This window comes from Mustela putorius, unplaced genomic scaffold (assembly GCF_011764305.1).
Source record: "Mustela putorius furo isolate JIRA1106 unplaced genomic scaffold, ASM1176430v1.1 tig00003845_pilon_pilon_pilon, whole genome shotgun sequence".
Classification (NCBI taxonomy): Eukaryota; Metazoa; Chordata; class Mammalia; order Carnivora; family Mustelidae; genus Mustela; species Mustela putorius.
In genome coordinates, this window is record NW_025421998.1 from 36,356,260 (window position 1) to 36,382,862 (window position 26,603).

General features: G+C 37.9%; 1 protein-coding gene across 3 annotated transcripts in view; it reads left to right on the forward strand.

Moving 5' to 3' along the window:
• The window catches only part of VPS50 (VPS50 subunit of EARP/GARPII complex), a 125,818-nt gene extending 104,476 nt beyond the window's left edge, over positions 1-21,342 (forward strand). For 2 of the 3 annotated variants that reach the window (XM_004776425.3, XM_013047843.2), the window contains 7 exons: positions 2,904-2,984; positions 9,914-10,062; positions 11,078-11,174; positions 12,168-12,326; positions 15,810-15,931; positions 17,987-18,176; positions 20,624-21,342. In XM_004776425.3, the coding sequence (XP_004776482.1) occupies positions 2,904-2,984; positions 9,914-10,062; positions 11,078-11,174; positions 12,168-12,326; positions 15,810-15,931; positions 17,987-18,176; positions 20,624-20,743 (918 nt within the window). In that variant the 3' untranslated portion in view covers positions 20,744-21,342. The remainder of the gene's footprint in view (positions 1-2,903; positions 2,985-9,913; positions 10,063-11,077; positions 11,175-12,167; positions 12,327-15,809; positions 15,932-17,986; positions 18,177-20,623) is intronic. The other variant, XM_045062698.1, reaches the window with a different exon arrangement.
• Positions 21,343-26,603: the final 5,261 nt, after the last annotated feature.

Below are 26,603 nucleotides of genomic sequence, written 5' to 3' on the forward strand. Positions count from 1 at the left end.
AATTGAATTAAAAACATTAAGATAACTAGGAAAAATCTGTTTGGAAATTAACACACTTAAATTAAGATTGGTTTAAAGAAGAAATCACAAGGGGCACCTGGGTGGCTCAGTGGGTTAAGCCTCCATCTTCGGCTCGGGTCACAGTCTCAGGGTCTCAGGGTCCTGGGATTGAGCCCTGCGTCAGGCTCTCTGCTCAGCAGGGAGCCTGCTTCCCCCCCCCCCGCCCCACCCCACCTCTGCCTGCCTCTCTGCCTACTTGTGATCTCTCTCTTTCAAATAAATAAATAAAATCTTAAAAAAAGTCATAAGAGAAATTGGAAAATATTTTAAAGTGAATAATAATGAAAACAATATATCAGGTTGTGGAATGCAGCTAAATTAGCACTGAGAGGGAAGTATCAAACTTCAAATGCCTGTAGTAAAAAAGAAGAAAATCTCAAGTTAATGATAAGCTTCCACCTTAATAAACTAGAAAAAGAAGTGTAAATTAGGTGCTATGTCTCTCCTTCAAAGGGCACCAAATCTATTTTGGGGACCCTACTCTCATGACCTCTTCTAAACCTGGTTACCTCCTAAAGGCCCCGTCTCTAGGTAGCATCACATTGGAAGTTAGGCCTTCAACATATGAATTTTGAGAGGACAACAAGCATTCAGTCCATAAATGGAATAACTAGAATTTACTTACATTGCTTGTGGAAATGCAAATTGGTACAGCCACTAGAAAATAGTATGGCAGTACCTTATAAGCTTAAAACTATGTCTATTGTATGAACCAGAAATTCTACTTCTAGGTATTTACCCAAAAGAACAGAAAATATGTCTTCTCAAGGATATTTACACACATATATATTCATGTTCATAAAATTAATGACATTATTGAAGTAGCCCAAAACTGGAACCCAAATGTTCATCAACTGACGAGTAAGATATTGTGATATATCCCTGTTATAGAATACTATTAAGCAATAAAAGAGCATGAATTACTAATAGGCTTACAACATGGATGAATATGAAAAGCATGTTAAATACAAGAAAGAAGTCAAACATAAAAGAATACACATGTATGAATCCATTTATATGAAATTTTAGAAAAGACAAAACTACTATGACAGTAAGATCAGGGATTAAGGGTGGAGGGAGAGAATCAGTGCAACGGGCATAAGGACATTTTTAAAGGTAAGGGAATTTTACATCATGATTGTGCTGGTCATCGGGCTCTAGAGTTATCAAAATTCATCACACTGTATACTTGCAACGGCTGAATTTAACTGCACAAAAATAAGATCCTAGTGAAAAAAAAGAGGGTAAGTGAAGTAATAAAGTTTATAAAACCTAATGAAAGTAAAATGTATTTAAAATGGCCATATGAGGAGCACCTGGGTGGCTCAGTGGGTTAAGCCACTGCCTTCGGCTCAGGTCATGATCTCAGAGTCCTAGGATCGAGTCCCGCATCGGGCTCTCTGCTCAGCAGAGAGCCTGCTTCCCTCTCTCTCTCTGCCTGCCTCTCCATCTACTTGTGATTTCTCTCTGTCAAATAAATAAATAAAATCTTTAAAAAAAAAAAATGGCCATATGACATGAGTTCATGTTTTACTACACCAGGCCATCACACAGCTATTTTAGCTTGAGGCTTTCTGTCACATGTTGTGTAAGTAATTCAAATAGGAAAGGATGAGGAACAATAAATCCGTGTGCGTGCCATATATATTATAATTGTCTATGAATGAATTAGTGAGACTATATATTTTATAGTTTACTGTTAACAATGTTTTAAATGTTTTGGCCCATACAGAAACTTTTCACATTTTTCCAGATATCTGTATGTGTCTATGATTACCTCTAGATTAAATTTATATTCATCAATTGAGTCATCACCAACTAAGGAGCCAGCTAACTGGGTTTTCATGTCTTTTTTTTTTTTTTTTTTTAAGATAGTGTTCATTTACTTAGAGAGAGGAGCATGGACAGGAAGAGGGATAATCAGACTCCGCACTGAGTGTAGAGCCTGTAGAGCCCAGTGTCAGTCTCTGGATCTCATGACCTGAAATCACCACGTCAGCTGAAACCAGCAGTCTGATGCTTAACCCACTGTGCCACCCAGGCACCCCAGCTTTTCACTTTAACAGTCGAGTGTCCCTTCTCATTTATGTTCTTATGTGAGGATGTTTATGAGTGCTTTGGCTCTGATGTAGTGAAGCGAATTCTATACTATGAAATGTTAACTGAGCCTAATAAAGTTTTTTTCATAATTTTTGGATAAGGATTTGGGCTATCTCTAATTTGTGTTAGAAAATTTCAAACAGGGGCACCTGGGTGGCTCAGTCATTTAAGCGTCTGCCCTCAGCTCAGGTCATGATCCTAAGGTCCTGGGGTCGAGTTCTGCATCAGGCTTCTTGCTCTGGGGAGCCTGCTTGTGCATTTGCTCTCTCTCTCTCTCTCTCATTATTTCTCTCTGTGTGTCAAACAAAATCTTTACAAAGAAGAGAAAATTTAAGACAGGCTGCTTTATTATGCTTCTACATAAATATGACATAGTGCATTATCTTTAAGTATCTGATGTCTTAAGTTTCAGAACTAAAAATAATAACTTGTGGGAAAAAGAAATATTGGCGAACTCTCTCCTGATAAATTTATTAGATTGCTAGGTGCTAGTGTGACCTATAAATACAAATGTGAAGTAGTTTTCTTGTTCCCTTAAGGGCTAAGGTTTGACTAGTATGCTTGATGTTTTGAAACTTTTAAATACAATTTGGAGACCCTCTGAAGGCTAAGTATCTGAGTGAAAATTTATCAGATTCTTTTTTTTTTTAATTCATCAGATTCTTAACCTTGGTTAATTTGAGGTTAATGTATGAAAGATTATCTCCAAGGTGATGTAGCATACCTTTCTTTCTCTTTTTCAGCTGGAATCAACAGGACTGGGCCTTAGTAGTAGTAGATTAAGAACAACTCTTAACAGAATACAAGAAAGCCTTATTGATATGGTAAGTAACCAATTAGAATTAATTCTTCTGGGCTACAGAAAATAAAAATTAGCTATCCAGTCAATTATAAATAAATTTTGCGTCCATATGTATGTTGAGTGTATGAGTCTTCAGTATTACACTGTGTGTTTGTAAGGAAGTAAACGCAGGTTTCTTACAGTCTGATTGGAGAGAAGAAACTGGTGTACACGGGAGAGTCTGATGTTGGTTATACATCCAGTACAAGTTCAAGGGGAGGGGAGGTTCATGTGGAAACAGTATTTCAGAGAACGACTAAAGGAAGAAGTGAGACTTGTGCTAGTGTTTGAAGAACAGGCATGGGTTAATGGGAAAAGGAAGAAAGACTGGCATTCAAATTAAGGTTCAGAAGCTGAGAAAGGGCCTGGAGATGGGAGCAGGCCTGGCCCACAGTTTGGCCATCTTTGTGATAGGGACACAGGTATATACTGAAGAGTCGGGTTGCAGGGAGTGTGTAGGGACCACTTTATAAATGGCCTTGAAAGTCAAGGAAGAGGTTTGGATGTAGCTGGCTATGCAGGAGGGGTTCTGGATTCCTGACTGTTGTGTCACAGGATGTGGTGTATTTTCTAAGAAAAGAGGTTAGGCAGAAAAACAAGGCTGAGGCTTTGCAGTGTTTAAGCTAACGCAGGCATTTAAAACAACACAGTTTTTTTCTTGCGATGGGCCACTGTAGTCCGAGATTGCTGTTTTTCAGCACGTTCCTCTGCACTTAGATTAAGCCAAAGATCCTCTGATTTTTCTTCACCTACCCACACCAGCAGTCATTTTCCTCTTTTCTTATAAGGTCTGTTATTATGTACATCTACTACTGAAGTTTTAATAAAGCAATGTAATCATTCTTTTAAGAAATACTAATTGAAATAGGATTTGTGGGGTGTGGTAGTAGTGCTGGCCATTCATCAGTGCACGGAAGAGGTAATTCCTGTCTTAGAACTTAACATTTTATCGAGGCAGAGAAACAAATATGTAATATAGTGTCAAATAGTGAGAAGCGCTAAGAAGAAAATAAAGCAGAGTGAGAGACCAGTGGCCTTTGAGCAGAGATGTGAGTAAGATGAGAGAGGCAGGTGTTCATATCTTGGGTGAGCACTCTTTACACAGAGGAAATCACCTTTATCCATATCATCCATCTCCCTTATAATATGGACATCTTTCTGCCCAGTACATGTATATGTAATTTTCATAGCACTATCTCTCAGCAAACTGCATTTCTTCAGTAAATTGTTTGTTGAACAAAGGAGTAAACTCCAATCCCTGAGTTTTCTTGTCTACTGGCTTAACCTGGTTTGTTTTCTTGGCTTTGCTATCCATTTAATTCTGATCGTGTACAGAGTCAGGGCTCCTTGTTTGACCTAGCCACTTATTTATATATATTTTTTGTCTTTGTTTTTGTAAACTCGATTGGCTTTCAACTCCATTAGAAGTTATCCATGTTTCTGTTTTGCTTCTCCTTGTTTGATACTTAGCATAATGTTGATCACATCTTGTTTTCCAGATCTCAGTCCACAGCTTAAGTTTTTCTTGTTTCTGGCTGAAAGCCTTGAAATTGATGGACTGAATGGTCATAATCAAAAAGTCCAGAGTCGGGTATAGTTACATAGTTACCTCTAGAACCCATTACTCTTAACTTAGTCTGGGCTTCATGACAGTTGGAGCCATAGATGTCCTTAATAATAAAATAATAATAATACAGTTAAAAGGATTGATAGGTCAAAATTTACCCTAAAGTCATTCACTCTGATGTCTTTGGCATCTCTGGTAGTTACTGATTGGTGATTGTCAAACCACAGTTCCAAATTTGACACTTAAGGCATGGATTTGTTGCTTCGGATTCTGCAATAACTAATGAAATACCATGACCAGGTAAACAAACTAGCTATTCAAACCAGCTGCCGCCCATCTGGGGATAACAATGTATCTGTAGCATCTGTCTGACCAGTTCTGTGTTCACTGGGTAAGTTTTTCCCAGAACTGGTAGTCAGATTTAGAAATGTGTTTTTAAAAACCCCTCCCCCAGTAAATGGATAGAAAGATATGCCTGCTTTTATCCTTTGGCACCTGGTCTTTTAAAGAGATCTTTTCTTTATTTAAATCCTTATGGTTACCATCTCTTAAATCAGACTGCACCTTGGATCAGAAGGCCATGGGAGCAGTCACTCTTTTCTTCAGTTTTTAAGTAGTGCAGACCTTTTTGACAGGGTCGCTCCATAGTCCTTATTCCTCATACAGCAATACAGAAGTTTTTCTCGAATTTTCTGTTGGTTTCCAGTGTTACATGTTACATTATTACTCATACTGATAAGCATTGGTTTATTATTTTAGAAAATATATTTGTCATTTGCTAGACCTTGATCTCAGGTTCTTGTAAGCTGGTATATTCATTTTTCTTCACTTCATTAGTTTGCATCTACATTGGCAGAGAACATTAGTTGGTTTCTTGCTATTCAATACAGTCTTTGGCTGTTTAAGTAATTTATAGCCTAATCAATCTGGAGCCACTAAATGAAAGTTGTACTTTCTCTTGTATTTCCTTTATGTGTTGCTTAAAAGTTTAATAAGCACATTTTTGGTTATTGTGTTTTCTCCATATATATCTTCTAAATTTTGCTTCTAAGCTGTAAAAGGTATTGTGGAATTATTATGATCTTAAAAATGCCACCTGAAATTTTATATCATATATATTCAAGTTAAATAAAATTTGACACATCAAATAGAAGTTCAAGAAAAGGAGCCTACTAGGGGAAGGAAGAAAGGGAAGCTGGTATAGGTCATAGTGATATCAGAACTGTGAATTTTTAGTTTTACACTTGGTGATGCTAAATTGTTGGCTTTAAGATCTTTGACTAACTTGAAATCATTGATAAGAAAAATATATTTTAAATGGGTCTGGAAAAGTCAATAAAAACAATTTCTCTTTGTAGTAGTAAATTATTAGTGGCAGGAGAGGTTAAATATTGTGACTTTCACTGTGAAACTAAAGATTTTGGTTAAGGTTTTATTTCTCAAAGTCTTCAAACGGTTTTATGTCTTTTTCTTATTGTACTGGTGTAATCTAAACACTGATCCAGCTTAGAAGCTTTTCCATTCAAGTGTGCAGTAAGCACGTGCCGTTTATTTAAATCAGCTTGACATTTTTGTGATTCTCTTGCTCTCTTCAAGCTTATTTCCCCAAACATAAACACAGAACTTTAGCCTTTAAGCAGATAATTACTATAATTTTTATGCCCCAAATGCCAGTATTAACTAGGAACAAAGAACGGTATCCAAATGCAAACCCTTTGAAGTGGGAGCAACAATTCCAGTGATGACTACAAGAATGTTCTTGTGAAAGAGCTCTGTGAGTAAAGAGGGAGTTCAGCACATTTGAATGGCAGGTAGGTAAGGAGTAGTAAGGATGGAGCAGGTGAGTGCCTGTGGCCTTTCCGTATACCCAGAGATAAACTTCGTTCCTCTCAGGCCACAGATCCTTGCCTTCTGTCACTTTTTAGCACCACCTCCCTCTTCTCTCCTAAATTAGCTAGTTAATACCTACTACAGTCACAGGAATTTTCCAGTTTTTTTTTTTTTTTAAAGATTTTATTTATTTGTCAGAGAGAGGGAGAGAGAGCGAGCACAGGCAGACAGAATGGCAGGCAGAGGCAGAGGGAGAAGCAGGCTCCCTGCCGAGCAAGGAGCCCGATGTGGGACTTGATCCCAGGACACTGGGATCATGACCTGAGCTGAAGGCAGCTGCTTAACCAACTGAGCCACCCAGGCGTCCCAGGAATTTTCCAGTTTTTAAAGATATTTTTATTATTTAGTATACATATAGTGATACCTAATCATAAAAGAATGAAATTCAGAAGTAACTGCTAGTATCAATGTGTGGTATTCATGGTGTACATGGTTATGCTGGAGCTATTTTGAGTTTGCAGTATTGGCAGAAAGTTCACGTCAGTTTTTGTCAGTATAATTACAAAATATTTTAAAAGTGGGTGTGGTTGGGGCACCTGGGTGGTTTAGTCAGATAAGTGGCTGCTTTCAGCTCAGGTCGTGATCCCGGGGTCCTGGGATCAAGTTCTACTTCAGACTCCCTGCTCAGTGAGTGGGCAGTCTGCTTCTCCCTATTCCTCTCCCTCTGCTCCCTCCCCACTGTTTGTGCATGTGTTCTCTCTCTCTCTCTCTCTCTCACGTTCTCTCTCAAATAAATAAATCTTAAAAAAAAAAAAAGAAAGAAAGAAAAGAGGGGTGTTTCATGCCTAGTATATAGTTGTGGAGTATAATTCTCCAAATTTCTACTTATAAAGCCATAGAAGGAAACTTATCTGTGTTCCTTTAACCTGTACAGTTCTATACATTCTGAGTAGCTGTCAGCTTCTGATTGAACCTCTTTCCAATAAGAAACTCATAACCCTCCCTTCCTTATACTTCTGTCTGATAGAAAGTGCTTTGTTGTGATGCAGCCAAATCTACCTCTCTGGAATTATTTTCTGTTATTCCTCTTTCTACTCCATTGGGCCATTTGGTCTAGCTTAGCCATCTGGCCCAAGTGAGTTATCTCTTCCCCTAATTCCTTTATTAGTTTTTGTTTGTTTGTTTGTTTGTTTGTTTCAAGGTTTCATTAAGTCTTCTTCCTCACCATCCATTGACTTTCTGTGAGATGGATATTCACAAAGAGAAAATACAGAGTATTATAGGAGGTATTGGAAGTATAATATTGGAAGTAGGTGGAAGGCAAGGAGCTATGTGAGGAGAGTATGAGACTCATGGGGTGCCTTGGTGACTCAGCGGCTCAGTTGGTTAAGCACCTGCCTTCTGTTCAGGTGATGATCTCAGGGTCCTGGGATTAAGCCCTACTTCAGGCTCCCTGTTCAGTGGGGAGCCTGCTGCTTCTCCCTCTGCCACTCCCCTTGCTTGTGCTCTCTGGTTCTATATCTCTGTCAAATAAATAAATGAAATCTTAAAAAAAAAAAAAAAGACTCAAGGGATACGCAATAGTTGGATAGCTATCTTTATTATTAATTCGTTTAACAAGCACACATTGAGTGCCACGGTACTTTATGGAAGACCAGTGGGTGGTCCTTCTGGTAGAAGAGGCAGATAGGAATAACGAATATTCATTTTAATGTCCAATTGTGTCAGGAATTACAAAAAAAGAAAACTAGGAAAGGATAGAAAGAGAAGAGAAGGGGTGTGATTTTGTTTAGGTGATCACACGTAGCCTCTCTGGGAAGGTAACATTGAGGTAGATCCCTGAAGGAAGAAATAGAGGAGTGAGTCACCTGAATGAGAATTCATTTATTTAACAATATTTATTTAGTGCCTATTTATTGAACACTTTATGTATGGGGTAGACCCTGTCTGGGAGTTGAGGATACAGTTTTGGTAGGGAGAGAGCAGTCCGACAAAACTCCCTACTCATGTGCAACTCGTTTGCTAGTAGAGAGGGAATATATTGGAGATAAGTGTCTCAGGTGGAGGAAAGAGGGAATGCAAAGGCCCTGAGATGGGACCATGTCTGACCTATTCCAGGAACAGCACAGAGGTGAGGATAACCAGAACAAAGCAAGTAGGAGGGCTGGTAAGAGATAAAATCAAAGAGATAGCCAGAGCCTAGATCCATGTAAGGCCTTTGGATTTTACTCTGAGGAAGACAGGAAGCTGTTGGAAGAGCTTGAGCAGGAGAGTTGACGTGATCTGCCTTAATTAGGTAAAAGAGAATTATTTTCACAGGAAGAAACAAAGGAGAGGTGTGTTCTTAGGCATGATGGAGTGGGGAGGGAAAGGGGAGACACAAATGATTCCAGGGTTCCTCACGTAGATAGTCTGGTAGATGGTGATTACATAAACACTGACATTAAATGAAATAGCACACGTAGCCATTTAATGCTGTGTGTTTGTGTGTGTGTGTGTGTGTGTGTGCAGCAGACGGGTGATTAATTTCCTTTCTAGTAGAAGAAAATAAATAATGGAGCTGTGACTTTGATTAACTTGCATAGTTTCCTTATCCCTATTCTCCCTTAGAGAAAGCACAGTTGTTCCCAAAATAACTTTTAAATGCTAATTGAGTAATTAGAGATTGAAGAGAAACAATATCTTTTGTGGAAGATAGGATACAAAGAAGAACTAAAGAAGAATAAAACCATTTTCTAACTTGGAAGGTTTTATAATGTTTTAGTTCCATTTCGCTAAATTTATAAACCTGTTATGCTCCCAGAGTCCTTTCATTCATAAGGCAAGTGTTGGGAGATTTGTGACTATATAATTCATTTAAGAAGTAATCGAGATTTACATTTTTGTACACTTTTAGATTTGTTTGTATCCAATTTTTGTGCCCTAATTTTCTTGGACGATCCTTTAAAATCAATACACCCTGCTCTTCGGGCTCCCTTTCTTTGATTCCCATTAGCCACCTGCCTTCTCATCAGTAACGTGACTCCAGACATCTACCAACACAGTTAGCTCAGTTTCAGTTTCAAAGTGCAGTCTAGTCCTGCCTTCTTGAGATTATACCAGGGTTACCTTGATTAAAGTATGGATGTGAAATAGTTAACCACACCATAATTTTGGAATGTGCCAGCTCAGTCCTCCAGAGGCTGTCTCTCTTTTCTCATTTACAGGTTCTCAAAGGGCATCTTGCTATTGTCTCTATGAAACATCTTCCAATTCATAAATATTGCTTGTGTTGGCCGATTTTAGGTCACATGCAGATAATAGCATATGGAGCTGGATCGTTTTCACTTAGTATAAAAAGGAAATTTCCAGTAGTTAGAAAATATAAAAGAAGGAAAAGAAAGAACAGAAACTAAATGTGATTAATATGCATGCCTACGAGTATTTTAATTACCGGTCCAGTTTTGTAAAACCACATAGTTTATTACTATTAGATTTGATTTCAGGCTGTGTGTGCACATGTGTTGTGTTTTCAGGAAGTTTCAGCTGATCCTACCGCCACCCTCACAGCAGCAGAAGAGAGAAAGGAGAAAGTGCCAAGCCCACACCTCAGTCACCTGGTGATTTTGACATCTGGGGATACGTTGTATGGGCTGGCAGAAAGAGTGGTAGCCACAGAATCCTTGTAAGTTGTTAAAACCCGTTGCTTTGCCTTTAAGTATTTAAGAAAAGTTATAGAAGTAAGCACTGTGTAATTAGATTTCTAGCTGCATCCTTCTCCTACTTCTGAGTGTCACTTAATTTATTTCTGAGAAGTCTCTCCTGAAATAGATCACCAATCGATTTTTTAAAACTACATGGTTGGTGTTCAGTTACGTCAGTGGAAAAAGGGAAATCTTTTAGGTTTCAGTCTTGAGCAACATGATCCTTGCTTTAAAGTAAAACTTTTTACAAAAAAGTAACCACATCATAGCATACTCTATATTTTCCTATCAAATCGTGATTCTAGAGAAAGTAGTTATAGCATCAGTTTAGTGTTAAATATAGTTAGCCCTCGACATCAGCAGGAATGCTTCCTGACCTTTATAAATCCCCCATTTTTAATACAGGTAAAGCACATGACTTCTATAAAATGTTGTCCAGCATCAGTCAAGAGTTTTTGCGTACATAACAAAAAATAGAGAAAAAGAGGGCAGCTGCTGACAAATCTCAGTGCAAATGACTCCACTCCCGCACAGCAGCCTCCTGACCTGAATTTCACGTGTATATCTCAGCCAAGCTACAGTTTGCTGCATTAGGAGATGTGCCAGTCAGATGTTAAATCTGTGAATTCAACTCTCTGTTCTATATAATTAAATGGGATCCTTACAGGAAATCCTTTAAAAAAAAAAAAAAAAAAAAGCCTGTTAAATTTTTTTCTTCCATCTCTCCTGTGATCTGTGCTTCTGTGTCACATGCAGAGCAGCCTAGCAGTTTATTTGAAGTCTCCTTCTTCCATCTCTGCTCGCAATCTGTGATAATCTCAACAGTAACTTTTGGGTAGGTTGTAAATGAGCTAATACAAGGTAGTTCACTCAAGTGGAGAGGAATTTTAACGGCTAAACTTGTGCTTAGAGATCTTAAAGGTGACTTGCACAAAAGTCTTGACAGGCCATGGATCGCGCCCTCTGCTTATGCAATGCATTCTTTATTCCCTTTAGGGTATTCTTGGCTGAACAGTTTGAGTTCCTTCAACCCCATCTGGATGCTGTGATGCCTGCAGTCAAAAAGCCCTTTCTTCAGCAGTTTTACTCTCAGGTCAGAAACACTCTTGGATGTCATTTCAGCTGGGAGCACATTATTTGGGGTTTTTTAACTGGTGGCCAGTCTCCAGATTCCAGGAGAGCAGTTAACATACATTTATTCACTCATGAATTCCCATAGTAAGTTAATACTTACTTACTGAGCAGCTCCTATACCTTTTCATCCAATGCGCATTACAACTGTATTTACAATAAAGTGTGATAAGGGGAAAGAAAATGCAGCAGGGTTTTTAACATTGGCTGGAGGAGGAAATGAGGTGTCATCGGGAGAAGGTTTTCTAGAAAGGCTGTCTGAGGGAGGGTTGTTTAAACCAGGGCCGGTGGCTGCAATGGGAGTATATTGCAAGCTAAGGGAATGGCTCACAGGAGACCAGCCAGTGAGAGAGAGCCTGGAATGAGTCAGAGGCCGAAAACGCAAAGACTGTCAGAGCAGGGGAAGGGGCCAGTGGTGAGAGAGACAGCTGGAGTAAGAAGCAGGAGCCACATGGTGCATAGTGCTCTCAGCCTGGAGGTGGGCTCTGTCTGCAGGGTACTGGGAAGGGACCGGAGGATTTGAAACCGGTAAGTGGCCTGTTCAGTATGTGTTTTAGAAAGAGGGGTTGGCAGCAATAGATGGCAGGCCTGTGGGCAGGGAGCCTGGCTTGTAGGCTGTCACGAGTATACATTTGAGAGATGACAAAATCTCCTGATGGGGCAGGTAGAGTGGAAATGGACGGAAGTGCAAAAATGGGAGATATTTGCTCATCTCCATGAGAATCTGTGGTTCTTTTATTGTTGTGCATCAGTGACCTCAAGTTGATTGTATGTCTCAAAAGTGTTTTGAGTAAGTCCTATGCCAACGAACTGAAGGGTTTTCATAATTTAAATATCCAGTTGTGTATGTTTTATTTTTAGATGTGATGTATACTCGAAAGAGATACAAAATATTTTTTATAAACTTGATACTTTTAGAAAAGGTTTGTTTTCCTTTCTATGAAATGTATTTCAGACAGTCTCGACTGCCAGTGAACTACGCAAACCAATTTATTGGATTGTAGCCGGTAAAGCTATAGATTATGAACAGATGCTGCTCCTGATGGCTAATGTGAAGTGGGACGTAAAAGAAATTATGTCACAGCACAACATCTATGTAGATGCACTGCTGAAGGCAAGTATGCAGAAACACCTTTGTTTAAAGATGAGTCTGCTGGGAGAACTGTTGCTGTCATTGTACTTGCTCTGAAGTAGTGGGATTATCGTTATTACCACATTTCTAGCATCATGATATTAAAGCCCCTAAATCAGAATGGACTTGTTTTTGAATTTTGTGTTCTTTTAGACCCAAGAATTCTTCATAGATTTTTTTGTTTTTGCTCACTAATTACCCATCTTGAATTAGAGTTTGATTGGCTGACTTTCATTTTAAGTAATTTCAATAACCAGGACTATGGTGACAAGAAGATATTTCTATTTAATTAGATGTTTCTGTAGTTGTGTAGATTTATTAGCAAGAAACCAAGCCCCTGATTATTCTGTATTATCGTTGTTGTTGTTTTTCCAGAAATTACATTACCTTTGCAATGTGTCATGCAAACACCTTTGCATTTAAAACTTACATTTAAAAGTTTTCTGGAAAGAATTGTACACCTCTTGTCATTTATGCATCAAGAGATATTTATAGATCACCTACATGTGCCACACACTGATCTAGGTGCTGACAGCATAGCTGTGATTTTTTTTTTTAAACATCTATTTATTTATTTGACAGAGAGGGAGAGATCACAAGTAGGCAGAGAGGTAGGCGGAGAGAGAGGAGGAAGCAGGCTCTCCACCGAGCAGAGAGCCCGAGCGGGGCTCTATCCTAGGACCCTGAGACCATGACCTAAGCCGAAGGCAGAGGCTTTAACCCACTGAGCCACTCAGGTGTCCCAGCATAGTTGTGATTAAGGAATTTACATATCCCCAGGGAATTTACATGCCAGTACGGAGACAATAGTAAAGACCTAAATTAAGATAAAATGTGTCAATTAATTTATAGCTCTGTGAAAAAATAAATAAGCAGCAGAGGAGGGATAGAGAGTGCAAGGTGTGGTTTGGGAGCAATATTGTTTATTTATGTGTGGTCACAGAAGGGGATACTTATCAGGAGATAAAGTGAGAATTGGGGAGCAGCCCGAAGGAAGCCAGGAGATGAGCCATGTGGATATCTGAGGAGAAGCAAGGGCATTTGAGGAAATGAAAAAAGCTTTCAGAAAAGTCTCGTTTTTCATATTTGTTAGTGAAAAGAAAATTGGCCCTTCTTAAGCTCCTGGCTTTTCTCTCATTCACACAAACTTTCTTACTGCTTAGGGCAACAGATGGTAGCTGGGACACTTGTGAACCAGTAAGCAAAGCTAGAGATCAGAACAGAGATAGTGGTGGAATTCATCATCTCTCTGCCTGGTGACCTCCTAGAACTCTGTAATGGAGATTGCGAGACCATCCCAAGACCACTCCAGAACTAAGGGTGGGAGAAAAGTTAGCAGTGTCTAGGGGTTACTGTCAGGTCTGAGGGTGCTCTGTAATTGCCTCCCTGGGAGAACTTTGATTTCTAGGGTTCCCATAAAACTTCAGTTGGGAATCTTAAGTTGGAATATGTTAGTCAAATGTATTTTATAAATAATCTCATACCCTTTCTTTAAAACAATTTTGTTTTTGAAAAGTTGATTTTATTTTTTATGGCATATAAGAAACATTAATACTGTGGGGCACCTGGGTGGCTCAGTGGGTTAAAGCCTCTGCCTTCGGCTCAGGTCATGATCCCAGGGTCCTGGGATCGAGCCCACATCGGGCTCTCTGCTAAGCGGGAAGCCTGCTTCCTCCTCTCTCTCTCTGCCTACTTGTGATTTCTGTCTGTCAAATAAATAAATAAAATCTTTTAAAAAAAAAAAAACATTAATACTGTAAGAAAGAACCAAATGCATTAAGATTATTAACCTGAACCAGTTTTTAGCAGTTTAAAACCTCTCCTAAAGAAGTTCTTATATAACTTTTATTTGTTCTATTACTTTTCCAAATCCAAACCTTTAGGTAAAAAGCAATCTGCATTTGTTGTCCCTCAAAAATCTTAAGTAAAATGAAATGGTTTTATTGTTCATTTAACAACAAACATTATTGAACATTGAAGTTAGCAGTGAGTAGAATGACATTGTTTACAGTTAGCATATAACTTTTTTTTTTTTTAGGTTTTTATTTATTTATTTGAGAGCAATGGAGAGAGTATGAGCAGGAGCGGAGGGAAAGAGGGAGAGGGAGCAGCAGACTGCCTGTTGAGCAGGGAGCCCAAGGCAGGGCTCCATCCCAGGATCCGGGGATCCTGATCTGAGCTGAAGGCAGATGCTTAAGTGACCAGGCTACCCAGATGCCACAGCATATAACTTTATTTTTAGAATATTAGTGAAAGCACTGAATCGTGACTGGAAATCTAAAGCAGGGTTTACTGCAGTGAAGCATAAATATAATAGCAAATACTAGTGTTCCGCTAGATTCATAAAATGGAAAGGATGAAGAGCAATTATTTATTTAACTTTGAATTTCAAAAAGGAAGCTTGGTGGATTGAAAATTCACTTTTTCATAAATAATTAAAAGCAGTTAACTGCCAAAAATAAATTAAAAATTGTGATTAACAGAAAAGCGAAAGGATGATAAGTAATCATGTGGTAGCTTGAGTGGTAATGATTAGATTTTTTTTTTCCCTCCTGTGTGTTATTAGAGAATTTGAACACATGTCAGTCTTGACTTGTTAAGCATTATGTACCTGCTGTCTTGAGGAAACTAAAGAAAAAAAAATGCCATTTTAAATCTTGTTAAATTCATTTGAAATGTATTTTCAGGGAAGGAGCGATAGCATTTACTTTTGTAAATGAACATATTTAGGTGACGTAGTCCAAAGAAACTAGAAATACATTTATTGAAGGGTAAACTGTTTGCTTTCATGAAATTGTTAGAATTTGTCTAAATTAGCTACATAAATTTTTATTTTTAGTAGAATGGTATCATGAAAGTTCCTAATAAGTAATAAAAATACTCAGTTTTTCTGTAGGAAATAGGAAGTATTTTATGTTTTATTTTTCCTTTGCACTAAAAATTTGCAGCTAGTCATTGCTTTCAAATCATTTGGAATATAATAACTAATTTACTTTTAAAGAATGTTTAGGATAGAGAATAGTATATTTGATTATTCTCTAAGGAGTATAGCCTCAAATTACAAAGGGTTCACAGTTCACTCTGATTTGAAAGCTTATCAAAATACTTTTTTAAACTGGGTTTCTTGAAGATCATTTTAAAGACATATTAGGTTATTAAACTCTTTTAATCCATACTGGCGAGACTAGAAAAATTTGAGATGAAGAAGCATTTGAACATTGTTAGCATTGCTTAATCTATTAATGACACTTATTTCCTTGGAGATAAAATGTCATGTGCTCTGTATCACAACATAGTTTATTCAATGTGAAGTACTTGAAAAGTCCAAGTTATATTTGTATTCTCTTTTTGTATTACTTCGTTTGATTCTGAGTTTTTCTAAATCTTCTTCTTTGCTGGAAAGATGGGAAAGCAATATGGCATTATAATTATATCCTCATATGGCCATAATTTTTGTCTTCTTAGGAATTTGAGCAGTTTAACAGGAGGTTAAATGAGGTTTCTAAGAGAGTTCGGATACCCCTGCCTGTGTCTAATATACTTTGGGAACACTGTATACGGCTGGCCAACAGAACTATTGTCGAAGGGTAAGTTTTCATGAAAGTATTATCTGATTCTTCAGTGACAAATTGTAATGTACAGATCACATTGTATGTTGTCATTACCAGATAGAATAGGTAGAGAAAGTCTTGGCCAGCAGACAATCTTACAATAATTCAGGTTTGACTTTAGAACATTATTAAAGAAACCTTAAATCCCACTGTGCCTCTGCTGTCTGTGCTTTAGAACCATCTAGTAACCAGCTAGAACCAGCTAGTAGGAGACAGTGGAAAATAGCATCTCATGGTGATCTGAAAGTTAAACTCATAATAGTTATTATTGCCTAATATAATTATTATGATGATTATGCATAACAGTTATTGAGCACTCTGTGTCATTTATTGGATCAAGCACTTCACAGGATTATATCACCAAATCCTAACATTAGCTCTTTTTTTTTTAATTAAATTAAATTTTTTTATTTTTTTATAAACATATAATGTATTTTTATCCCCAGGGGTACAGGTCTGTGAATCGCCAGGTTTACACACTTCACAGCACTCACCATAGCACATACCCTCCCCAATGTCCATAACCCCACCACCCTCTCCTGACCCCCCTCCCCCCAGCAACCCTCAGTTTGTTTTGTGAGATTAAGAGTCACTTATGATTTATCACCCTCCTGATCCCATCTTGTTTCATTTATTCTTTTCTTACCCTCCAAACCTTTCACTAACATTAGCTCTTTGATAGAACCATTATTCTCTCTGTTTTATCAAGGAGAAAACCTCAGAAAATCAAGAAATTAAATAAATTGCCCAGGTTCACACAGTTTTCAAACACCAAGAAGGTTTATGAACTTCTGATGGCAAAATCAGGTCTCATAACCACTATGTCTGTTAGTGGTATCATTATTATAGCATTGTAAACTGTATAAATCTTCCATATGTTGAGTTTGAAGATCTATCAATACTAATTTTCCTACTTACTCAGAGAACGATGCTTATGTCTAGAATATAAACTATGTTTGGGAGGCAAGCTGCTGTCTCAGAGACCATTCACGTGGTCTGGAATTGCACATTTCCACACTCTCGTTTATCTGATTTCTTTTCATTTCTTCTTTGATATAAAAAAGAATGTATTAGAGAGTGGGAAGGTGACAGTGACAAGCTGACAACAGTTTTGGCACTCTGTATTGAAACCAGCCTTGCTGGAAATCACAGAATGGCTCTGTGTCAACAGTCACAACTGAAAAGTATTTTTAATAAATTTGTTTAATAAAGTAGAAAAGTGAATAATGTTATATTTCTGTGCAAAACACTTTTTATTAAAACAAAGCAGTAAAGCCTGGTCACTTCTAATAATCTGTGCTTCAGTGCCCTTGTAAATTTCCTTAGGGGAAGTACCGCATTCCTGCGGTTGGATTCTCCACATTTTGTGTTATTGAAGGAATGAGACACTGACTTACGAGTAATAACATGTTGTCCTCTTAGGGTTAATACATTCTTATTACTACTCCACCTTAGAATACACAGGTTTCCAGTAGTGTGGGGTGTCAGAATAAGTCTATAAAGTTTATGACAAGTATGTATATCCTTTTTTTGCTTATATGCTCACATGTTTCTTAGGTTCAGCTGACAGTCCATGGGGGAATTACTGCTTTTGTTTCCTTTACATCCGGTAGTTAACAACACTGAACAGTTTTATGAAACTAAGATTCCTTTGGAGTATTCATAGCCCAGCTTAGAAATAATTCTTGGCAGCCAGATTTACTGGAAGACCAGTTTAACTTTCTTACAGATGATTATGTTTATTGACCGGGGTGGGGTGGTGGGCACTGTAGTCTGTCGAGCAGCAAAAAACTTCAGAAGTTATTCAGTCTCTTTGCTTTGCGAATGAGGAACCTGAGGCCCCGTAGGCAAAATGATAGCTGAGGGTTCCAGCGCAGCTCAGTCTTTCTGACAGAAGGCTCATGTGCTCTTTCCTAGAACCCTCTCGTTTCTGGAGAATCTGTCCAGACACAGGTTAACGAAGAGTTTGAGTACCTACAGGTTTCTTTTTCCATCGCTTCATTTCTGGTTTTTTATTATTGTGTATCTTAGATATGCCAACGTCAAGAAGTGTAGTAATGAGGGTCGTGCCTTAATGCAATTGGATTTTCAACAGTTTTTAATGAAACTTGAAAAACTAACAGATATTAGACCTATTCCTGATAAAGAATTTGTGGAAACCTATATTAAAGCCTACTATCTAACCGAGAATGACATGGAACGCTGGATCAAAGAGCACAGGGTGAGAGCTGGAAAACAGTTAATTAAGTTTTTATTCCTTTTCCTTTGTGCTGTTCTTGTCTGGTGTATTATATAATTCAAAATCATGGGAGTGAAATATAAAGCATCAGCTGATTCTTTACCATATTCACACTTTGTCTATGCAGTGCCCTTTGCATAATCAAATCCCTTCGAGATCTTTCTGAACTGCAACAGTAATTATCTGGAAAGGTAGCCAGAATCTGAACTTTAGCTGTGTTTATCCTGCAGCTGTGTTGTGGGAAAAGGCTGAAGTTGGTTAACATCAAGACAAATTGAAGACAGCAGCATTGAAGTGATTCACAAGCTAATGTCTGTTATATAACTTAAACCTTATAGCTCTCAACAGTGAGTTGGTGTCATCCTGACCACACTGACATTTATTAGTGATGAGTGACTATATTAATATTGAAATGGCTACATTTAACTTCCTCCTTCATTAGATTTTACCTTGAATATAGATACGATCGTTTTTCTTTTGTGTTGATATATAGATAAGTAGAGAAAAGGTTCATTTATTTCTTTATTAAAGATTTTATTTATTTATTTGACAGAGATCACAATTAGGCAAAGAGGCAGGCAGAGAGAGAGAGAAGGAAGCAGGCTCCCCACAGAGCAGAGAGCCTGATGTGGGGCTCCATCCCAGGACCCTGGGATCATGACCTGAGCCAAAGGCAGAGGCTTTAACCCACTGAGCCACCCAGGCGCTCAGAAGTATTATTTATTAAGTGTTATTTAGGATGCTGCATTTTTGACACAGTTCAACTCAACATCTGTCACCAGAAGATGCTGAGTATGGGGGCTTTCCTAATATGATTGTTCTACCATTCGTCTAGGTAGGCAGTATGGGAAGACAGACTTAATGAAAATATGGGAAGTATTAAAATTATCACCTCGTTTTATTCCTTCAGTAACTCTAGTGATCACGTTTACTTAAGCAATAAACATCATGGGTAAAAGCTAAGTAAATTTTTATTTTATTTGACTGGGTAAGGAAATAAGGAATTATTTATATTTACTCTATCAGCCTCATCCAGTCTGGTTTCAGTACTCTAGAAAAAAGAAATGAGTATTAGCCTGAGTTTTATGGAAATGTGCCCACTGTGGGTCAGTTTCAGATCTTTGGGAGCAAAGTAGAAATGTAATATTATTTTCAGTGATTTTGATCAGTACACCAGAATTGAGAAAAATGTCGTCCCTTTTAGTCCCATTGACTTCTGACATTTGAAAACCAGAATGCTAAACCAGGAACAGATGGGCTGCTGAATGTTGCTGGAATCTATTTAGTAAAGTAAGCTATAAACACTTTGAGGTTGCTACTGAGGAAGGTGTTTATGGAAAGAGTACAAGTAACTAAGAAGAAAGGCACAGCTCCTAGATATCCATTATTTGATATGAGAATGATATCTATTTTTGAGTTTCCTGTTTTAATGTAGTGCACCAAAATTTTAGCTTAGCATTTTGTGAGAACCTCAACTAGCTGATATTTGTAATTCAGTGAAATTTTCTCGGGAGCCGACTATCCTATCTTCTAGGACAGTGCCTACCTAGCTCAGTGCTTGATGACAGTGGGTACTTGTTAAATATTGGCTGATTAAAAGAATTTACGAGATGCTAACAGGTGCTCCCAGAGCTCAGATACACAAACTGAATAGTTTGCTGAGGTTTTAAAATTAACTCTTTCTCATATTTTGAAACTCTTTAGGTGGTTACCTCCTGTGAAGACAGATGACTTTTCTTACTAGATGGTAGTATAGGGCTCGCTTTCCTTATCTGAACTCTTGTTATTCATCCTCCAGAACCAGATCAGTATACAAGCCTTTCTAGTGAATCCCTATTCATTCTTTTCCTAGGAACTCATTATCTGAAATTCAGGAACCAAATAGATTTTACAGCATAAGAGACTTATAGTCTTAATTTTACTTACTGGCTATAATGACAGTATGAAGGTTTAAAAGCCGGTAGCTTTCAGATCCTTGTTACCTTACTCATTTATCATAAGTCAGAAAAGTTGTTCTGTGGTTAGAGACTTTTTTCACTTTATAGAAAAAAGAGTGCCAGAAAATAGTTATTTAGTAGCATTTTAAAAATTTGAGAGATCTGTGTATTTTAGTAACTTCATAAATAAAGACCTCCACAGAAACAAGCATAAAGTATGTGGTCTTAAAAGTAACAAAAGCATAGGCATGTCAGATTACTCTGTCATATTGAAGAGATTCTAGTCCTTTCTGTTTCGGTATATCATGCAGTGTCCTTATTATTATAGTTCATGTCCATGTCTCAGACTATAATTTCCTCTGCTTTTCACTGATTTGTAGTGCTCAGTCACTATCCACTGAAAACTGAGTATCTGCCTGTTCTTTCCTTGCATTGATCAATACATGTCTTTCAGCATACTAAATTTGGATCTTTTTTTTCCCCCCCGAGCAGGAGTATTCAACGAAGCAGCTGACCAATCTGGTAAATGTTTGCCTGGGATCCCATATCAATAAGAAAGCAAGACAAAAACTTCTAGCTGCTATAGATGATATAGACAGACCCAAAAGATAATGAATACATTCTTTTTTCTCAATGCATTGATCTTCTCTCAACATATATGACATGAAAGCCAATTTTTCATGCACTCCTGACTGTTGTCTGCTAAGAAATCTTTGTGCATGTTCTTTCCAACTGGGAAGTGGAAAACACTGAAGTTTGTGTGGTGTTCTCAAGTGACTTTTATATGCTCTGATCCTTCTCCTCAACTTTTAGTCTCATTTGTTGTATTCTTTTTCTGAAGTGATATCATTGCCTTGTCATAAGTATTGTTATGTGACTGCAGTTACACTTTTTACTGAAGAATGCACTGTAAGTATATAATTAGAAGGAACAGTGATAATACATCCATGGGCAGTTTTTGGAGAATGAATTTATGTTGGTATTTTTTTTACCCTCTCTACTTGGTTCTTAATATATAAATGGGAGGGTTTATGTATAGTATCTCCTAATTATGAGCACTGCATGGGAATTGAAAAGTATACATAAGCAAAATAGCTGAAAAATCAGTATGTTCTCTGTGTTTTTAAATGTCAGAGTTTATGTCGGGGTTAATTTGGTTATAACAGTGATCATAAATGATGAAATTGAATAAATACTATACTCTAACATGATCCGCCTATGTGAGACTAAATTTTGATACTGTTCCATGGCAGGCAGAATTTATGAAACAATAATGAAATTTTTCAGTGTGTTCTAACAATTTTAATGATCTTACATCTTGGTACCAGCGATGAAAAGTAATTTTATTGGGTGTACCTTTTCAGAGCCTGAGTAGCACCCAGAATAGTGATTGTGGCTTTTTTTCCCCCTATCCTTTCCTTTTCTTTCTTTTTCTTTTTTTTTTAATGTGGGACATTTTTTCACATAACTGTTGTTCTCTTTGAATTCTGCTTTTGTCTTAGGGCAGGAAAACCGGGCTTAGCTGACTTAGGAAAAGAACTGTTAGTAGTCAGGCATAAGTTTATGGTCCATATTCATCTTTCTTAGATACCTGCTTTGTGTCACAGATGTAAAATAATGTGAACTAGCTAGGGATAAACTTTAGAACTCAGTCTTTAGTAACTGTGTACTTTGCTTTGAAAACAGAGCTCTTCTATCAACATATACAATGTAAAAATCAGTATCCCATGCACTCTTGCCAATTCCTGTGAAGGAATTTTTTGCATGTTCTTTGTGACTGGAGAGTAGAAGACTCTTAATTCTGCATGGTGTTCATCCAGGTGTACTAGGCATGACCTTTAGCATCAGTAGCTCCCAGAATCCTGAAGCATCATCTCGTGAGAAATGGGCCTTGTGTCCTGTGAGTCTATAGGGAACTGAGGCAGGGAAGTGGAGGGCGAAAGGTGGCCCATGGTCCAAGCGTGGAGGCGAATAAGAAGGTGATTGCCACTCCGCCTTTCCCTGCAGATATTCATAACTGGTGTAGTGTAATACAAAGCACTTTTAGAATATATCTCTGTGTGGGTGTTAGTATGTGTGTCTGTACGATGAATTTTTTTGTTTTCAGCCTCTCACTTTGCAGTTCATTCACTGTCAGTATTGCTGTAAAACTTTCCTCTTGTAAAAAGGTATGAACTGGATGCTGTGATGGTCTACTTGTGGTATTAGAGTGTGTACTTGTCAATATTTTTTTTATTAATTTTTTATTTTTTATAAACATATATTTTTATCCCCAGGGGTATAGGTCTGTGAATCACCAACTGCCCTATGATCCAGCAATTGCACTATTGGGTATTTACCCTAGAGTGTGTACTTGTAAGGCAGATTCTGCCAGTAGCCATTCTCTATATGCAGCCACCGGAAGAAAACAAATATGAAATAAACTTGGTCCTTGTGTTTAAATGACACATTCAGCTGGGACATAAAGAGCTAATCAGCTCATTTATTTCTCAGTTGATTAGGAGCTGCTTTTTTCTTCTTCTTTACTTGGACTTTATAGTGGCTTTCTTTAATTTCTAGTTTAGTTTGCCTTAGGTAGTATGAATAGCAATTTACCTACCGGATAGAATGTTTTCCAGGATGATAGGAATTGAGACAAAAGAATTACTTGTTAGGGAATCAACTATGCAGTCAGGCAGAACTTTTAACTTATCCATATCCTGCTTTGATAAATATTTTTGAAAAAGCTTTTTTTTTTTTATTTCGGTATAGCTTAATAAGTGCTTATTAACATCAAACCAGTAACAGGAGACTTGAGTTGTGAAATTACCTAATAACAAGAGAATTACCAGACATTATAGGTGATAATGAATTATAACCATATAACATTTTGTGAAACTACTTTTAAGATAAATATAATTTAAGAGCTTGAGAATATAAATGGAATTATCTGTATTCCAAAATTTTTACTTTACAAAAATTTTTTTGTTTCTAAGTTTTCCTGAACTTTGACCTTTTCATATGAAAGTGTCCTATGAAATTCAAGATTTTAAGTTGATATGGGAGCATGATAAAATAGCATGCCCTGAAAAAAGAATGATTATTTCTATAAATACATTGCTTGCATTTAAAAATGCTAGGGAGATAAGAAACAGTTCAAGTGAACTAGTTCTCTTCAGTTTATAAAGCCTACAGAGATCTTGTAAGTTCACTTTAACTAGTAAGCTCATTTGCTCAGCTTACAAAATGAAATAGAATTTTGCTTGAAGCCAGGACCATATAGTGTTTTATCATATCTTCAAGCAGAATTTCCTTTGAAAATTTCTATTTAGCTGAGTGCTAAAGTGAAACTTTAAGTTAAATTGAATAGCTTTTTCTTTACCTGCTCACTGAAATGTAGTCATAAAAAAGACATGTAATTCAATTCACTTTGAAAGCATAGTTAATCTTTTGCAATGAATAATTGGACCTGAAGATGAAATGCAGATTGTGCTCAGAGCAAAATGAAGACATCCAGAGGAAAATATTTATATTTCTAATTTATTCTTTGGAGTAATTTTTAATGGAGACTTAATAGTTAAGACAAATGATATTTAACTATTGAGAATGATTAATGACAAAAAAATTATTAATAATCTGGTATGATCTTTGTAAATATTAAGATCAGTGCAGCTTTCTGCAGATATTCTTTTTTAGAATTATGGAAGATATTTGCTCAGTTCTTATCATCCACAAATTTTTAAAGGCCATCAGAAAGTTCAAGATGCATGACCTTTCCAAGGACAAAACTATGTCAGACTTTCTACATGAGAATTCTTGTAGAAGAATTGAAAATAATGAAAATAATTGAAAATAATGCAGAAAAATAGTTCATTAACTCTGATAGACTTTGTCTGGCTGGTGCATCCTTTTGTGAATATTGCTGAATATACCTGCATCAGTTGTTCAGTTTGAAAACAAACCCATAATTACATTCTCTCCTTTATTTGCTAGGGATGTTAGGGAAAGCGGCAGGAATTTGGCGAAGGATAACTAATCCCTCTATGGAACTTTGGCACTTTTATTGGTATGATTTATTTAGAACATTTGTTTTTGTTTTGCTTTTTGTTTTTGATGAAGAACCATTTTTATGAACTCCTTTGGTGATTACTTCTTGATCTCAAGACTGGGAAGACCCCACCCAGCTGAGGATCTCCAGATTCCCTCTTCATAAAGTTTTTCACACTGAGCCGAGCCTTTCAATTTAGAAAAGAGATTTTTTTTTTCATCTACAACCTATATTTTCTGTTTCTTTCCCAGTCCCTTGTTTCTTGGTTCTACCTACCAGTAACCAAAAGGATTTATGTTTTAAAGAAAATACATTTCCATACTGTGGGCATTTTGGTCCAACTACCACAAATAGCATACTAATCTTTGCCTTAGACAAAGATTAGTAGGGAGGAGGGATGTTTCAGTCAGGGTTTCCATTTCAGCAGAAGTCCCTTCTGGAGCCTCCACTAAAGTGTAATTACACCCTCAGTTAGCCTTTGGAAGAAAATTTTTCTGACTGCCTGCTGTCTACCTTATTTCTACTTCCTATCACAGTTCCGCCTTTAAGAACCCAACCAAGATGCTGTACTTTGCATGAAATCTGTCCTTTTCAGGAATAGGTGCTATAGGGAAGAAGTGATAGGGAATGGTGGTGGTAGTAGTGGTAATAGAATTTTAACAAGGAAGATTGCAGAAAATCTCTCCTGGAAGGAAATGAGGAGGCAAGCCACACAGTTATCTCAGGGCGTCATAGGCTGAGATAGTAGTAAATGCAAAGTGAAGGTTTAGGGCCAATGCGTCTGTTCTGAGAACTCTCAGAGGAGGCCAGCATGGCCCACACTGCAAGTGAGAGAGAGTGGGAGTAGAAAGGGTGTGACAGGAGGAGTCACACAGAGTGAAGACCTATGAACCATGGAAAGGACTTTGGATTTTACTTGCAGATAGGAAGTATTTGAAAGATTGTGAGCAGAGGGGACACCTGATTTCTGACTTAGATTTTATCAACATCACTCTACCTAGGTAGAAAAGGCCATAGGGAGACGAGGACTGAAGCAAAGAGACAAATTAAGAAGCTAATACAGTAAACCAAGGATAGCATAATGGAGGCCTACACCTCAGGAGCTTTGGTGGATATGGTGAGCAGTGATCACATTCTGGATGCATTTCAAAGGTACAGACAGGGTTTGTTGATTGGTTGTGGTGATGTTTGAGAAAAGAGGAATTAAAGATGATTCCAAGACTTTCACTTGAGAAAGTAGAAGTCTCTGGGAGAACTGGATTTGTGAAGATGATAAAAGAACAGTTGGACAGCTGAGGTTAAGTGACCCTGAGATACACCATTGGAGGTACAGAAGAGGCAGCTGTGCACATGAGTCTGGAGAAGAGGTCAGGGCTGTAGATATAAGTATGGGAATCACTGGCATATAGCAAACCCAAAGCTTTAGTTAGGAGGCAGAAAAGTAGAATTTAATTTTTTAATTTATAATTTAATTATTTTAATTAATAAGCATTGGTCATAGAGTTTTCGTCCCTTTAGAGTTGCCATCTGCCTTGCAATTGAGCTCAGGACAATTTCTACTTCACACAGGATAGGTTAAGGAAGAGACTTTCTTGGAGAAACTCATAAGGCTGGGAGAGCAAAAAGTACAGGCATTGTCTCCCACCCCCTTGGCATTGTCACTAGGAGAAATGAGACAGGGCTGGGAGCAGGCAGGGATAGTGTTGGGGGAGGGGCGGTGTGAGGCATTAATAGCAAATGTGAGAACAGTTGGCCACCTAGAGACCTGAAGCCTGTGGACAGTGTAGTTATTTGGCTGGGAAGCGGAAGCCATCTCCTTGGGGCAGATGACTTCCGGTGCAGCCCTTTCCCTAGCTACCTCATCACTGAGGCAACCAGAGTGAGCTCGAGGGTCCTGTCTTTGTCATGCTGTGGCTGGGCTCTAGTGGACTGGACAAATAGTTCCTGTCCTCAGGAGTTTAAATCTAGTAGGATAAACTGATGTAAGACATGTTCCATTCTGGGGAGTACCCCAAAGGAGAATTCTGGAGTGGGAGTCAGGAACACAGAGGAAGACATGTTCCAGTGGAGACTAAAGAAGAACAGGTGTTCAGGGGAGAAGGCTGACGGAAGAGCGTGCTTGGGGATCAGCAAGGGCAGAGTGGTTGGCACCTGGAAGGGGCAGGGAATGGGGCATGGAGAGGATGGAGGAGATGTGGCGATCTTAGATACCTTGTGCACCCAAGCAGGAGACGCAAATGAATAAAGCCGCAAATCTTATTCAGTAGTGTTTGACAGGCATTTTGAGATATGGGCAATGTGGGCCCGGCTGTTCTGACAGGCATTCTGATTCAAATTTTAATGTCTGCATCCAAAGGAATGAAAGAGCTCCAGGGAGAAAGGGATTTGTATAGAGGAGGGAATTCTCCAGAACATCTATCTGTGTGTTCTCCTGTACATCTTCAC